Below are 14,677 nucleotides of genomic sequence, written 5' to 3' on the forward strand. Positions count from 1 at the left end.
AATCATGTCTCACTTAACTGACTAATATTCAATAGGTTGAGACAGCTATAAAAAAATGTACCTTGAACAACATCTAAAGCAAGCTGTACTGTGTATCCCACAGTACTACTCACCTCCCAAGTGCACCTGCACACCCATTGGACAATAAGCTCTACAGATATTTTGTCAGCATTATTTAGATACAAAAACAGCTTGAGGCAAGGGTTGTTTAGCATAAGTTTATTTGCACAAGAATTTCAGCATCATTAAGGTCCAAACCCCAATTTCCAAGGATGACAAGTGAATACCACCGTGCAGAACAGTAGACAAATTTACTGTGACCAATCTCACACTTGGGCTCATCACAAATCCAAATATTTCTAGTTCCCTGTTTTGCCAGCTAAAAGAAAGAGGAGAGAGGGAAAGGAGAGAGAAAGAAAGAAAACAAAAACAAACCCAACAATAAAAAACAAACACCAACAACTCACTTCTTCCAAAGAGATGAGAGACAGGTTTTCCAAGAGATGACTTCTTATAATAGTAAAAAATTATAAGAAACATAGGAAAAAAGGCCATCTAAATTTCAATGGGAAGTGCAGTTTTATTCAGAGAGACAAGCCCAATCCAGACATTTAAGTGAGATCAACCAGAGTGCTTCAACTATTCCCCCCCAAAGTCTCTACTACAGACCAACATCCCACTGTATCTAGCTTCTCTGAAAATAAAGAACATTTATGAAATACACTTAACTGTACTCAAGAAACAATTGAGTAAGACTTTGATGTGAGGGCTAGAAGTTCTATTATTCATTTGGCTCTCCCAATGCCCAAATCAGACCAAGCTGCTGGTGGCTGTGGTCAGCTTACTTCTTATTCCTGTGCCTAACAGTTACAGAATCCTGACAGCTGAGTGAGAGGACTAGGAAACAAGTACCATCAGTACACTGACAGTTTAGAAATGAGGCAATTTGTCCAGGTTCTCTTCTAAGAGGCCTTTTTCCCAACTACTCATATAGTGACAAGCAGAGATCACTACCAACATCAGTGGTTATTCTAGGAATCAGGAATCCACAAAGCCTAGGCACATACCAAATGCTTAACCCCAGAATTCAAGTCCAAAATATGGATCTTTAAGTTTCAATAAAAAGCTTTAGGTATTTGGACTAGATTTCAACACTACCTACTGCTTTGTAAAGGAGGTGATTAATGTGAATGAGGATCTTTTGAAAAATGGTTGCTCAGGAGCAAGCAGTAGTCTTAAAGCCCCAGCTTGGTGATTGACTGACTGAGCTGAGGACAAACACAGCAATAATCAAATCTTGAGCAGAGTAAGCACGAACTATGCTTTAGCTCACAACTTATCACAATGACCATGGATCCACACAGGGGTTTTACCAAAGTGACTAAAACAGTCTTCTATCAGGTCTCCTTGGTAGCATCTCTATCAAATTTAGAAGTCCATCTTACAGTGAGGAAGTCACAACAATAAACTGCAAGTCTAGGGGAACTTGGCAGTAAATATTGTCAGTAGGTGCTTAACCTCAGACCGGCTTTGTCCAGCAGTGACTACAAGCCACATGAAGAACACAGTTATTTTACACCACAGCCAGTTAGTAGAAGCTAGATCCTGAGGAATGATGCACTGAGTGTTACTGCAGCTTTGTTTTAACGCCGCTGCCCAGAGGGAATGTGTCAGGTAAGAGTCTGAAGTACAGTAGTCTCTCTCTAACCTCCACATGAGGCGCAAGAGGTTAGAACAGGTTTGCAGAGGCATTATTAGAGCCGAGGGGTGACTGGATCAGGCAGGCATCCTAGACTTGGCCTAGGGTCATCACTTTTACCTAGTGCTCCTTCTCAAATTATCCCTTGTTATAGGGGTCACCACAAACCTGAACCCAAACCAGCTAACCCACAGCAATTTAAGCCACTGCCACCCGCACCATCAAGCTGCCAGAACAACCCAGAAGAGAAAAGCTTGCAGCACAGTGATAAAAAGCTACCAAGTACACCAGCTTTACTTGCCAAGCCAGGGTTATTTCAAAGGCAATGGGACAAGCAAAGCCCCAGCAATCCCTGGTACTCCAGGGTTGATGCAGCAGGCGGTGTGCAGCTTCAGGATACAATTTAACCATTCGAGAGTTCAGTATCTACCAGCCAGGTTACAAAGCATCAGTATTTCCCACGTGCCAGAGCATCTTAACCAGACAGGGAACACAAGAATCCTGCAAAGCTCAGACCCAGGCACTCAGCTGTTCACAGAGCAGCAATTCAATGTGCAGCTTCCTCAGAGGCCTCAGCATCAAGTTACTTATGGCAGGAAACCTAACTTCTCTACAGCTCTATCTCACTAGGAATCCAACTCAGCCTTTTTTCCATCTCTAGCATTTCCTTTTCCAGGAGATGCACCTGGCCTGATGTTCAGCAGCCAAGGCATTAAAGACTAGTAACAGGTCTGTGTTTCCAGCTTGCGAGGACTCCTCTCAAGCATCTCCCCTGTTCTTCCACGTGAGTCAATGCACAAAAACAGTTCCTAAAGATCAGCCATGACATCACAGATACCCGAGTCTAAGCCTCTCTAGGCGATGGCTCACTTCTGCAATGCATATAGCATGGGTTGGCTTCAAACACATCTATGCAAGAGATGACAGCAATTACAAACTCTCATGTCTTCTTTCTAGTGACACTCTATACTAGGCCAAGCATTGCTTTGCATGCAGGAGTTATTCTTGCCTAGGACTGCATTCCTGCAGTGAGCTTGCACTAAGTTTAACACACACGACAACACTGGCATCACATTAGTCTTTAAAAAGTCAAAGTTTTGGATGACAGATGTCTTGTCTGTAAACCGCACCAAGTCCAAACCACAGTTAATGAAAAAGGCCAGGTTTGCTTTCAAGTTTAGCTCCTTTGGCTGACTAATCAGGAAGCCTTTAATGAAAAAACCCCACAATATAATCCACCAAATTATTTGTCTTTTTGCTACCGAAGTTACTGTCAAAACTGTTCAGGAAATTAAGCTAAAGCCTGCTTGGCTACATACAGTCCACTTTGTAGATTGCATCTCTCCCTGCCTTTCTAAGCTAAATGAAGTCTGAACAGAGAAGTAGCCTCACTGCTCTGTTGAGAATGTCTTTATGAAGCAGTTATGAAAACTGGAAAGAACTTGTTGGTCTTATCAGGAGCAGGCAATTTTTACTGTCATTTCAGCACAGCACTACTGCTGTTTTCCACCTTGAATAACAACCAAACATTGGTGTTCCACCTGCTTTCTGCTTTGCCTTCTAAGCCTTAATCATTTGTTGGATCAGGCACTTTGGTCTTACAAGTTTGCAGAAACAGTAATAAATAGTTATAGAAGTAATAAAAAAGATTCAGTGAACAAGCATTCTTGAACATTGCACCAGCACATAATAAATAGCTCTAAGATTTGCCTTTCTAGTCTACATCTCTGGTTAAACAAAAGGAACCCAAGATCATTGCTATATGTATTTTACTATTTTAATTCAGTGAAAATCATCTGGTTAATAACACCACTATATAAATAAATGAGGAATTTCTAACCTTCCTTATAAAGCCCAGGAGTCTCAAAGCAGCAAGTTCAGCACTCACCATTCAGGAAGATCAGCCCCCTGTACCTCCAGGGGAGTGCATACTCTTCCACAGAGACTATTCTGAACTCAGGCCCAGGCTTTTAACACATACAGCTTTTGTGGAGAGCCCTGCTTAGGGCTTGTACACCTCTTCAAGTGAGGGTTAAGAGCTGTAAAAAGGAAGAATTTCACTCTAACCACTCAAAATGTGATCTCATGCAGTGACCAGGTGATAACAATTACCCAGCAAGCTCAACCCTTCAGTGGTGACAGAAAGGCAAACCTCAGGACCTGCCTGAAGTTGTACAATAAGAAATTCATTTTAGGAGGCACTTTCAGGAGTTGTACAGAAAGTGCACATAATCCTGCAATTTGCAATGGCTTGGGATTTTTGTTGAGGGTTTTTGTTGGTTTTGCTGTGGACCTGTGAGGAAGAAAATCTGGTCAAACCCCAAAGTAAGAGATGTGCTACTTCCCAACTGTGCCAAAATTGTTTTGAAAGACAGTCAGAAAGGCTTTAGCTCGATGCTGGACTCAAGAATATTTTTCCAAGTTAAGTGTTCAATCTGTGGCTCCAATTCTATTTAAAGCTTCGATTCCTCATTTCAAGGGCTTTTCACATTACCAAGTTTTAGACTGTGTTTTGGTGTATTTTTAGAAATGCCACCTTCCAAGTTTTTGTAGTCAAGAAAAATTTAACCAGCTTATGCTTTATGAATAGACTCACTATCTTCAGCTTCCAAGAAATTAATCTTGATCTCAAAGCAGGACCACATATCCATAGGCACTACAGGAAACAACATTTATGTCCTCTACAAGATAGACAGTATCCATACTGTTACCAGCTCTACACAGACACAAAGTCAAAGTGACCCAAGCATAACATGAGCCCAGTCTTGGCATAATTAGTTCAAGAGAAATTTGGCCAGAACTTGGTCTGAGGAAGAGTAATGAGGTTAGGGAATAGAAAGCAGAGTTTTGCTGCTACTCCAGGAGCAGCTTCTGCTTAAGGCATTTTACAGTCAATTAACCAACCCAATTTACTGAATACTGCACTTAGATCACATGCTAACAGCCACTTCCAGAGCTAGTACAAAGTTCCTTAACTGGTCCTCTTAACATCTGGCTGCTGGTTCTCTTCTCCCAATGAAGAGGTAATAAGGCTTTTTGGCATTTTAGAGATACACTAAAGGGTTCATAGCAGGTCACCTGGCTGCATAATCCCACTGCACACCAGGAAATGGACAGTCTGATACAGTCACGTTTCCATTAGAGAACATCCAACTGACAGTCATTACTTGTCTGTATTTACACTCAGCCTGGTGGCTTTCCTCCCTGGAGCACTCGAGGGAAGCGATCAGTTGCAAGGCAACCAAGTGGGGTAGGACTGGCTGTACAGCACAGGGGCACTTGCAAGGTAGTAGTTGCTGAAATTTGCGTCACTGACGTAAGGTGCTGGCTGGTAGTAACAGGTCACATTGGTGGCATTAGGGATGACGTTCTGTTCTGCCAGCACCTTGAGTGCCAGCAGAGAAATCAGATTGAGGGTCTGCCTTCGCTCATGTCCCATGAGGCAGACGGTGCTCTCGTTCACCACCCTGCGCAGAATCATGAGGTAGTCGTACTTGCTCCTCTCTTCTTTGGAGAAGTGGTTCTGGAGGTAGGTCTCCAGCTTGCGCTGCTGATCCAGGATGTCCGGGAAGTCTATGAAGAATCGGGAGCACATGTAGCGCTCCAAAGTTTTGATCTCGTCCTTATCCATGGGCCTGAAGTCTCGTACTAAGAGGTTACTGTATTTCAGTAGCCCACCACCTCGGATCTCTTCAGGATTTTTGGTAGCTATCAGCTTGTTCTGGAGGTGATCAAGAGCTGCTTCAAAGTCTCCATACATGCTCTCTCCAATCACAGTTGGATGGAAGTGCTCCGACATGGGGGTTTTTGAGTAGTCATAGTAAAAGAGCAGGGAGTCCAGAATGATCTGGAACGAGTCCACACTGAACTCAAACTGCCGTCGTATGCAGTCTACAAACTTAAGCTCCACGTTTTTGCCATGCTTGTTGGAAAGCGAGATCAAGCTCCAGCGGTCAGTCTCCGTGTATACTTTGACCAGCTTCTGAATGTAGGCTTCCTTCAGAGTTACGGGACTGATTTTCAGCTTGCTTACTCCTTCCGGAAGGAAATTCAAGAGGGATCGCAGGACCACATCTCGAACTAACTGAAACTCTGCCTCACTGAGCAGAGAAACTTGGAAAATGAGATCCAGGTCTTTGCATCCCAGCCCATTATCCTTGACCAGGACGTGACCGGCTGCAGAACCATTCAGACGGACATCGTGGACCACAATGCCCGCCTCACTCAGCCGGCTCCGGACCGTCTGAACGATGTCCTTCAGAGTTATCTTCAGCGTCGGGAAGTTCCCCCGCCCGTGGATCGGAACCACCTCTGTAAGAACCTCATGCAGACGGCTGACCTGCTCCCAGTTCAGCACACTGCAGGACATGGAGTCTGCTCTGCTGCTTCCTTTGCCTGCCATCTTAGGGCTTCTCTTCTCCAAAGAAACTGTACAGAGGTAGAATATGAAAAGAAAAAGTCAAATCAGAGCTTCTGTTTGTGCTTCCTAGATCTATTCCCAGGCTCTATTCTTCTGTCCATTCACAGAGACACAAACTAGAAAGAAACAACTCTATGTATTAATGATTATCAGCAATCCTTTCACCTGAAATGAGACAGCTTTTCTATTGGTGCAGGCAAAAAAAAAATTAGCTGTCATTGTTCTTTTATTTGGTGAGGTAGAGTTACTCCAGGAAAGTACTTGTGTCAAACAGAAATTACCAAAGATGACACAAGGTTTATCTAAGGCTAAAGTCATCAGCAGCACCAGCTGAATTGAGATGAGCTGCGAAGCACTTCTGAAAGTTAGGCTTTGAAGTGGTTTCATGATGCATATAAAGCTCAAGCTGCTGTTTCCAGCTAACACAACCATAGAAGACCCTCAGGTGTTAGTTTCAGGGCTTAGACATCCAGTCCACTGGTAGCTCTTAAATTATACCAGAGATACAAGATTTCTTTATTTTCATAGAACTCTTTCCTTTCTGAGTGATCCAGCATCTATCTCTCACAGGATATAAAGGCCAAGTACATCTTGCTCCTACAAAACGCTGCAGCTCTTCAACATCCTGGACAGAATTTCAGCTGCAAAGTCAGGTAACAGCATCCAGTGGGCACTACAGTCTTCGTAAGCAACTCTTTACCCTTCTTCAGAGACACTGCCTAACCAGACCACCTTTCTGGAAATATTCATATTTCCCCAAGTTCTGCTCATTTGTGAAAGGCAAACAAGCTTGTAAGATCTGGGATAAAGTCAGATGATGTGCATCAAGTTCATATTACTCTTTTACACCCAGAATCTCACTAACCTTGGTCACAGCCTTGTCTGAACATTTTAAGCACAAGAGAATGATCTGATTAGCTGTGACAAGACTTCTTAAGTCACTTGTCTTTTGTAGCATGCAGATACTTACAGATGTTCTACAGCCATGCAGTTCAAGCTGATGTTAATACCCTTTTCTTTTTTTAAGTGTTCCAGGTTTCTGTGTAGCCAGGTGCTTCCTGACAGCTACAGACTGATTGAGGCCTCACCTTCTTCTGCCCCAAGTACTCCTGAAGACTGCAGCTGCCAAGGTCAGACTAGTCAGACTTAAGCAAATTAACTCTTGCCTACCAAGAATGAAAAAACAAACCCTATAGTTTCCTAGCGTGCAACAGCACAGTGCATGGAACATTTTAAAGCAAATTTCAAAGAACAGTTTTTGTCATCTCAGACCTCTCCTTTTCCAGCTTTTCATTTTTGAGCAACTTATTTGACCTGTCACCTCTTCGGATGAAGAGAGGCAAATCCTAGAGCAAGTACACAGTGAGGTTAAAATGCTTCTGGGGAAGTAGCTTCTGTCCTTGAGCATGAGCTGCTTCATTACAAACTGTGTTGCCATGGATCACATCAGTGCCAGCAGGCACAAAACAAACCTGTGATTTGCAAGATGATTAATCTAGGACAAATCAAGAAGTTCTTCAAGCTCGGTCCTTAATGCTCCAACACAGCATAAACACAAAAGCATCGAGCCTGCCAGCAGTTGCTCTCAGGCAGTTCAAGCACATGAAAGTATATTCCCTTTGTAAACTCACTGTATTTCTATTGAATCCTTCAGATCACTAAAGAAAACAAGACTTCTAACTAAAGCTGCAAGTACTTTCAGCTACTACCTCTGAAACTATTCCCTCTCCTCCTTCCCATTTGTAGCCCTCTCTTGCAGCCAAGACAACACACACAGCTCGCTCACCCAGTGACCAGAAAGGACTTGGACCAGTGCTTCCCACCCCACCACACACACTTGGTTCTGCTTGGTGACCCTCACCTAGGAGAATAATGCACACTGCTGCCCTTGGGGGGGAGGAAGATGAAGTATTTCATTTCCAGTTCAGTGGAGAGTTTACTTCTCAGGCTGTCAACCTCCAAAGCCTCCCACCCCCAAATCACCTGCGTTTGCTTACTCGGCAAGGTTTATGTTAAGGGCAACAGATTCCTAGCGACTCCCGTGCATTTGGGATGCTAACAGCTCACATGCCTCTTGTTCCACTGCCAGCCATTCCCTTCACAAGATCTGTCACCTGAAGATGCTCACTCCTTGGGAAGAAAACCACTACGGAGGCAGAAGCCACTACCTATCTTGAATATTGAGTGTAACGAGAATTGAATACAACACTCAAATCAGAGGCAAAAAAAAAAAAAAAAAAAAAAAAAAAAAAAAAAAAAAAAAAAAAAGCGAGGACTACACATCTTGACCTTGGTCACGACGAGGTGCGCTACCCCGCAGGAGCAACTTTCTCCTATAAGGCACATAATTCGCTATAACACCCAAAAAACTCCACGGGCCTGTCCCCGCGCAGCCCGGCGGCGCTGAGGGCGGGAGGTCCGGCTGCCTTGGCGGGACGCTCATGCCCTCAGCGGGCGCCCCGCCGCCCCGAGCACCCACAGCCGTGAGAGAAGCGCTGCTGCCAGGAGAGCCCGCCCGCCCCGCCCCGGAGAGGGGAGAGGAGCCCCGGCCCCGCCGCTCACCTCAGCCCCGCCGCTCACCCCGAGCAACCGCGCCAGCCCCGCTGCTGTCCGCGGCCGCCCTTTATGGCCCTCGGCGGCCGCCCCGCCCCGGCCCGCCCCGCCCGGCCCTCCCGCCCAGCGGGGGCGGCTCTGGCCGCCGCTGCGGGCCGGGCGCGCTGCCCGCGGAGCCCCGCGGCGCTCGGGGCGGGGGCGCCGCCAGCGCCCGGGAGCCCTCGCCCGCCTCGGGGGCTCGCCCAGAGAACTCCACACACAGAGCCCAGCGGCCGCTTCCCGCTCCCCCCTCCCACATAAATGCCGACTTTTCAAAGGGCCCCTCAGTTCACTGGGGGGCTGGAGCCAAAGGAAGAGCAAACGAAACTCCAAAGAAGAGCAACGAAGCTGGTGATGGATCTGGAGCACAAGTCCCATGATGAGCTGAAGGAGCTGGCGTTGTTTAGTTTGGACAAAAGGAGGCTCAGGGGAGACCTTTACCGCTCTCTACGATTGCCTGAAAGGAGGATGTAGCCGGATGGTGATCGGTCTCCTCTCCCAGGCAACAAGCGACAGGAGACGACACAGTCTTAAGCTGTGACAGGTTCAGGTTGGACATTAGGAAGAAATTCTTCACTGAAAGGAAGATTAGACATTGGAATGGACTGCCCAGGGAGGTGATGGAGTCACCATCTCTGGAGGTGTTTAAAGGAAGGCTGGATGTGGCACTCCGTGCCATTATCTAGTTGACATGGTGGTGTTTGGTCATAGGTTGGACTCGATGATCTCAAAGGTCTTCTCCAACCTAATTGGTTCTGTGGTTCTGTGAGTCTGTGGGCTACGATGAAGAGCTGACTGAAGTACAACAGGGCTTTTCCAAAGGCATCTTGTCCCAGACAGAGCAGCTGTCAGCAGAGATCCCAGACGTCCAGCTCTGCCAAAGAGTTCTCCATGGTGCTCAGCTGGAAACAGCCAAACAGGCTCTCATCCAGAACCTACAAGGACGGGCTCACAAGGGTGTTACAGCAGTGCTGAAACAGCGTGCTACTGGAAACTGTGGCTGATGGGCCGTGGGAGGCTCTGCACACACGGACAAGGATGATGGAATCACTGGACAGGAATCAACTGGGAGATGCAGTGTCATAAAAATCAGCTGGTGGTTAATTGTGCAGGATGTGAGATCCTGCGTTCTGGGGGCAAAAGTTAAAATTTCTGCTGAGAACACGTTTCATCAAATACAGGGGTATCTGCCTTTTGTTAGGGTAATCAGGACTCAGTAGAAGGTGGGGGAAATCGACACAACCTAGGACAGGCCAGCTGACATAATCCTAGTAGAAGTTTAAAAAGTACTTACTAAAGAAAGTACAAAGCACTGGAAAAAAAAAATCACCACTACATCTGTTACACTGTTTGGCCATACACAGTCAAGAAAGATGAACTGAAACCTGCACAAATATGGAGAAGAGCTGGCCTTGAATGAGGAAACTGGAAAGCTCCTTTTTGCCTAGCAAACACAACAGATCTTCCTAGTTTCACCAGCAAAGCCAAAGATGAGCAGGAATGGGGATGGGTTAGATAATTATTTATTTTACTCCAATATTGCCCCACTGGTATAAATAACAGAAATAAAATTACCTATTTAAATTATAGGATAACATTGACACAAGAATCAGATTTGAGGGAAGTTACCAACTTGTTGTCCAATGAGATAATCATGATTTCAGAGCCTTGCAGGAGGGAAGGGAATAAAACTAGGTCTAACACAAATCTAGAACAGAAAATACGTAATATGATTGCCTGTGGTGGTATGGAGCTGGACATGAGGATCCAGATCTCTCTCAACACTTTTTCCCTATGTTTCTAAAATTAGAAAGAGAAATAGGGAACTCACAGAGAAGTAGTAGCACAAATGAGAGAAGCATAACCACTTGTAAGGATTTTTTTCACTTGGAGATTAAAATAGTGAATGATCTCACCTCTTAAGAATATTTCTTCAGCAAGATTTCTGCCTCAAATAATATTGCCTTTTGACAATAACTGATGATTTTAGGCAGTATATTTTCTGTTGCCACATGGGAAGCAATTGAAGTACTTATTAAGAAATATTTTCTATTGGGAATATTTATTAGATACCAATATAGACAAAGATCAGCTGCAGCACATTCTGCTATTACAGATATTAAAGTATTAATCAAAGGTTCATACTTTACATTATTTTGTTTCACAAAAACATTTGTAAACACAAAGAGGTATCTCAACTCTATTTTAGGCTGTTTTCTTTATCCTGACTTGCAGACCTTGAGTATTTGTCAGGGGAACAGTACAGTACAGTACAGTACTCTCTGCAGTGAACTTAGACCTCCTGACAATAAACTTGTTCTTTTTAATTGCTTTGCAGGGGTGCCACACAAAGGATCCTTGGGATGGGATTTGGAAATGCCATTAAAGCTGGCTGGACCAGGCTCCCAAGTAAATTGCAGGAATAATGAGGAATGCATCTTTGAGTAATGAACGGGCCCATTTACCCCCGAAGAGGAGAAGCTGTCTTCTGCTACCCATCCACCCATGTCTGTGCAGTGGATTATGGTGACATGAGGATAGACAACATGGAAATATACACCCCACTGCTGAGACAAGAGATTAAAAAATGTGAGGCACTGCTCAGGTGTTGTGGCTGCTAACATGGCTGATACAGGCCTAGACACAGCTCCAGGGTACAATGTTAATGTCTAGCAGTTACTTAGGACTTTCCTGCTGCCAGCTCTAAGTCTAGGGAGAAGTAATGGGTGACCCCAATTTTTGCAAGACATACTTTCTCCAAGAGTGACTGGGATACAGATAAAATCCTGCCACAAAACAGTGAGTGCTGGCAGCCACCGTGCCCCTCTGCTCTTGGACAATTGTCATCTCCCCCTTCTCCCACAGCTGCTCCATCCCTCATCTCTGCCTGTTGCTCCGTGTTTCCTCCCAGCTTCCTCCCTCCTCCCCTCTCCTGGGGTGTACCCTTCTTCGGGATACACAGCACTGGACAGTTTCAAAGGGTTTTCAGACAGAGGATGGGGAATGAAGAAGGATCAGCTGGCTCCAGGGAAGGCAGTGTAACAGGGAAAAGAGTCTGTGAGCTGCCAAAAGAGCAGCAAATATGGAGTTATATTAAAACAGTGCAAGTTGTTCATTTTTATCCAGTAAATAGGGCAGCAAATCTGGCAGAAGAAACTCAGTTAAAAGCCTGTAAGTCAGCTCAGTGACCTGGCACTGTCAGATTAGTTTCCTTATGTGATGCATTGCTGAATGTAATGTGTCATCATAAATCTTGGTTGCTACAGCTGTTAGAGCCATAAAATGAAGCAGAGTTATTAATACCCAGTAGTAGTAGCTGTCAGGCTCCATTCTGTAATTGAGCATCAGATCTGCAGTTGGAAAACTCTTCTTCTTTGTCTGACATGTGGAGTAACTGCGTGTCTGCAGATGCTGAGAGGGTGGAGACAGGTAGGAACATCCCACCCACGCAGGGCTATGACGAAATTCTCCTGCAGACTATCAAGAGTGAACCTCTTTCTCTGTTTTTCTTTCTAGCTGCCTCTGCAAGTCTGAGGTTTCCTGCTAGGAGATAAAGCAGTTCTTCCTCCTGATACATGGATAAAGGTACACACGTGAATACAGACACACAGAGTGTAGTTATGCAGGGAACAGCAACCTTTCAAAAAGAGTAAGTTAAATTTGCTGCTAGAAGCACTGACTGCTGGAAAGTCCCTGCTCTAAGGGATGGGATACTACCAAGGACATCCCAACTCCCACAGAGTTCTGAGCTCAGCAAAATACCCTTTCTTCAAGAGGCAAAAAATGGTGCCAGGCCCCTTCACCAGCTGGACCTGTGCAAAGTAAGTTCCTGCTGCATTTAGATGTGAGGAAGACACCGAAATCCAGAGCTGCTGTCTCTCACGTACAGCTTTTCGAAAACATCCCCACTACTTTGCTGTGTGCTACCCCTGGCAACCCGAGCTGTGGGCTGCAGACTCTTCTCACATATCCTCTGATGTACAGGCCCCAAACTACCCAAAAGCCTGAAGGAACATAGCCACTATGCTGTGTGATGAAAGATGCAGAGAAATTCTTCTAGGAGGGAAGAGGGTGTTATGCCTCTGCCCAGGCCCCGGTGCTTTTGCTCCCACAGCAGGAAAATCGGTTTTCCCAGTCTGGTTGTGCTGTGAGGATCCAGAGGGGGCAGCCCAGAGAAGCCTGGCATTTTCCTTTCCCTTAGGAAGCAGCAGGGCAGCCACACGCAGAGATGGAATGCACTTGCTGGAGCCAGTGGGCAGCAGCCCATCATCTGACTGGCTTTTTCTTTGCACCTGAGCTCACCCCAACTGCTTAATTAGTCACACGGTTTCCTGGAACCTGGGGGAGAGAGAACACCACAATTTTCGGTGGTAGAGGAGAAGATGATGGGGGGAGACAGAGGTGGGGGGAGAAAAATCAGAAAAATCAGGGGTTTGCAAATCAGGCTGAAAAAAAAATTACTCTAATTTTGGAGTCACGAGTAAATTCAGGACACATTGCCTCAGGCTGCAGGTGGCAAATGCAGCAAAGGGGGGCTGCAGAGAAACGGTGAGGTTTAGAGAGTGCAGTTTCAGTTGTGTGAAGCCATTAGGTACCAAGCTGTCTGTGGGCTGTGCCCCAAGGACTTTGTACTTACCCCCACTACAGCTTTTCAGTTTGAAATCATGTCTTTTTCACATTCCCTCAATATCCACAGCTTTGGAAAGCAATGTGGACGACTGTAATGATAACTCTACCACTAGAACAACCTCTTGGGATCCTGCATCAAGCCCTGTGTGGTTTTAGTTGCAGACAGTACTGTTTGCCCCTGCATATTCACAGATTTGAAGGTTAACAGAGATTATTAACCACCCCTTGATATTCACATAATATCTGGATAATATAATCCTGCTGTAAAACTCATAGCCCCTTCAGTAACTTGCAGCTGTCTGCAGACTTTTTTCAGATCACTCAAGAAATGAATAATCTGGTTTTTCCCAGTGGTAGTTTGCTACAAATGTTATCTGCTTTCACAAGTAAAGGTCCATACATAGTTCAATCTGGTTTTAATTTCTACCTGTCTTTCTTTTCAGTATGCTTTTTTCCCCCCTCCTGTTACTGGAAAGTTGTCTGCATTTTTAAATGCTTTTTCAGTAAACATTTCATTTCTAATTGGTGGCAGTGGCAACTGGAAGAGTACATTTTGCGCATTTATGTATCTTAAAATAATCTAAATGAGAGCTGTCAGAGACTCCCCATACCCAGATACACAGGTATACCCTCTGGGTCACGTTTATCTGATTTAGAACTGATGCATCCAAAGAGGGGATCTGCCTTTCCCCGGAGCAGCTTGCCAGCTGGACTGTTGCACAATCACACAGGCACCAGGGCAAGCAAGGGAGGCGAGGCAGGGTGGCAGCAAACTTTAAGCAGTGGCCTTGCATCCTTGGGGCCCATCTCAGCTACAAAGAGTGGTCTCAGTCTGCTCAGTGGGCCACCAGCAGCACATGGAAGTTGCACAGCTCTGGAAGCTGCTGTCCCGCTGCCCATCTCCCAGCAAGACTGGCAGCTGGTGCATGCTGTCTGCTGGCACTGGTGAGGAAGTGTCTCGTGCTGCATCCTCAGCAGCATCTCTGTGGTGGCCCATCCCTCCTGCAGCACGAGAGCTGCTCCGCGGTGCCCCAGCTCCATCCGCCTCTCCTGCGGGAAAGGGATAACAATCTCCCTGCTTTCAGCCTCGCCTTATCAGGTCTGAGGTGACTGCCGGTCTCACCTCCTCCGTGGCTAGTCAGCATCCTGCAAGGACCCCAGAGGCCCTCGCAGATGTTTTTCCAGTAGTTTTGCCTACAGCTGTCTTGCACGGAGCTGCACTAGAACAATTCCTCCAGTGATGGTAATTAGGGCCTTTAGGCTCTTCTATCCCATATGGTGGAGCAAGCATAAGGTTCTGTGTCCCAGCCATGGAGAGAGCCTTAGCACAGGTCTTT

The 14,677-nt window shown here is 45.7% G+C and overlaps 1 protein-coding gene across 1 annotated transcript; it reads right to left on the reverse strand.

The window, feature by feature from the left end:
- Positions 1–204: 204 nt before the first annotated feature.
- On the reverse strand, positions 205–8,766 carry LOC134548853 (terminal nucleotidyltransferase 5C). Its single transcript, XM_063394002.1, has 2 exons — positions 8,682–8,766; positions 205–6,127 (listed from the first exon to the last, which is right to left on the reverse strand). Exon 2 carries the CDS (start codon positions 6,099–6,101, stop codon positions 4,926–4,928), a length of 1,176 nt encoding a protein of 391 aa, XP_063250072.1. The 5' UTR covers positions 6,102–6,127; positions 8,682–8,766; the 3' UTR covers positions 205–4,925.
- Positions 8,767–14,677: the final 5,911 nt, after the last annotated feature.

The sequence above is a fragment of the Prinia subflava genome, chromosome 3 (genome assembly GCF_021018805.1).
Source record: "Prinia subflava isolate CZ2003 ecotype Zambia chromosome 3, Cam_Psub_1.2, whole genome shotgun sequence".
In the NCBI taxonomy this organism is placed as follows: domain Eukaryota; kingdom Metazoa; phylum Chordata; class Aves; order Passeriformes; family Cisticolidae; genus Prinia; species Prinia subflava.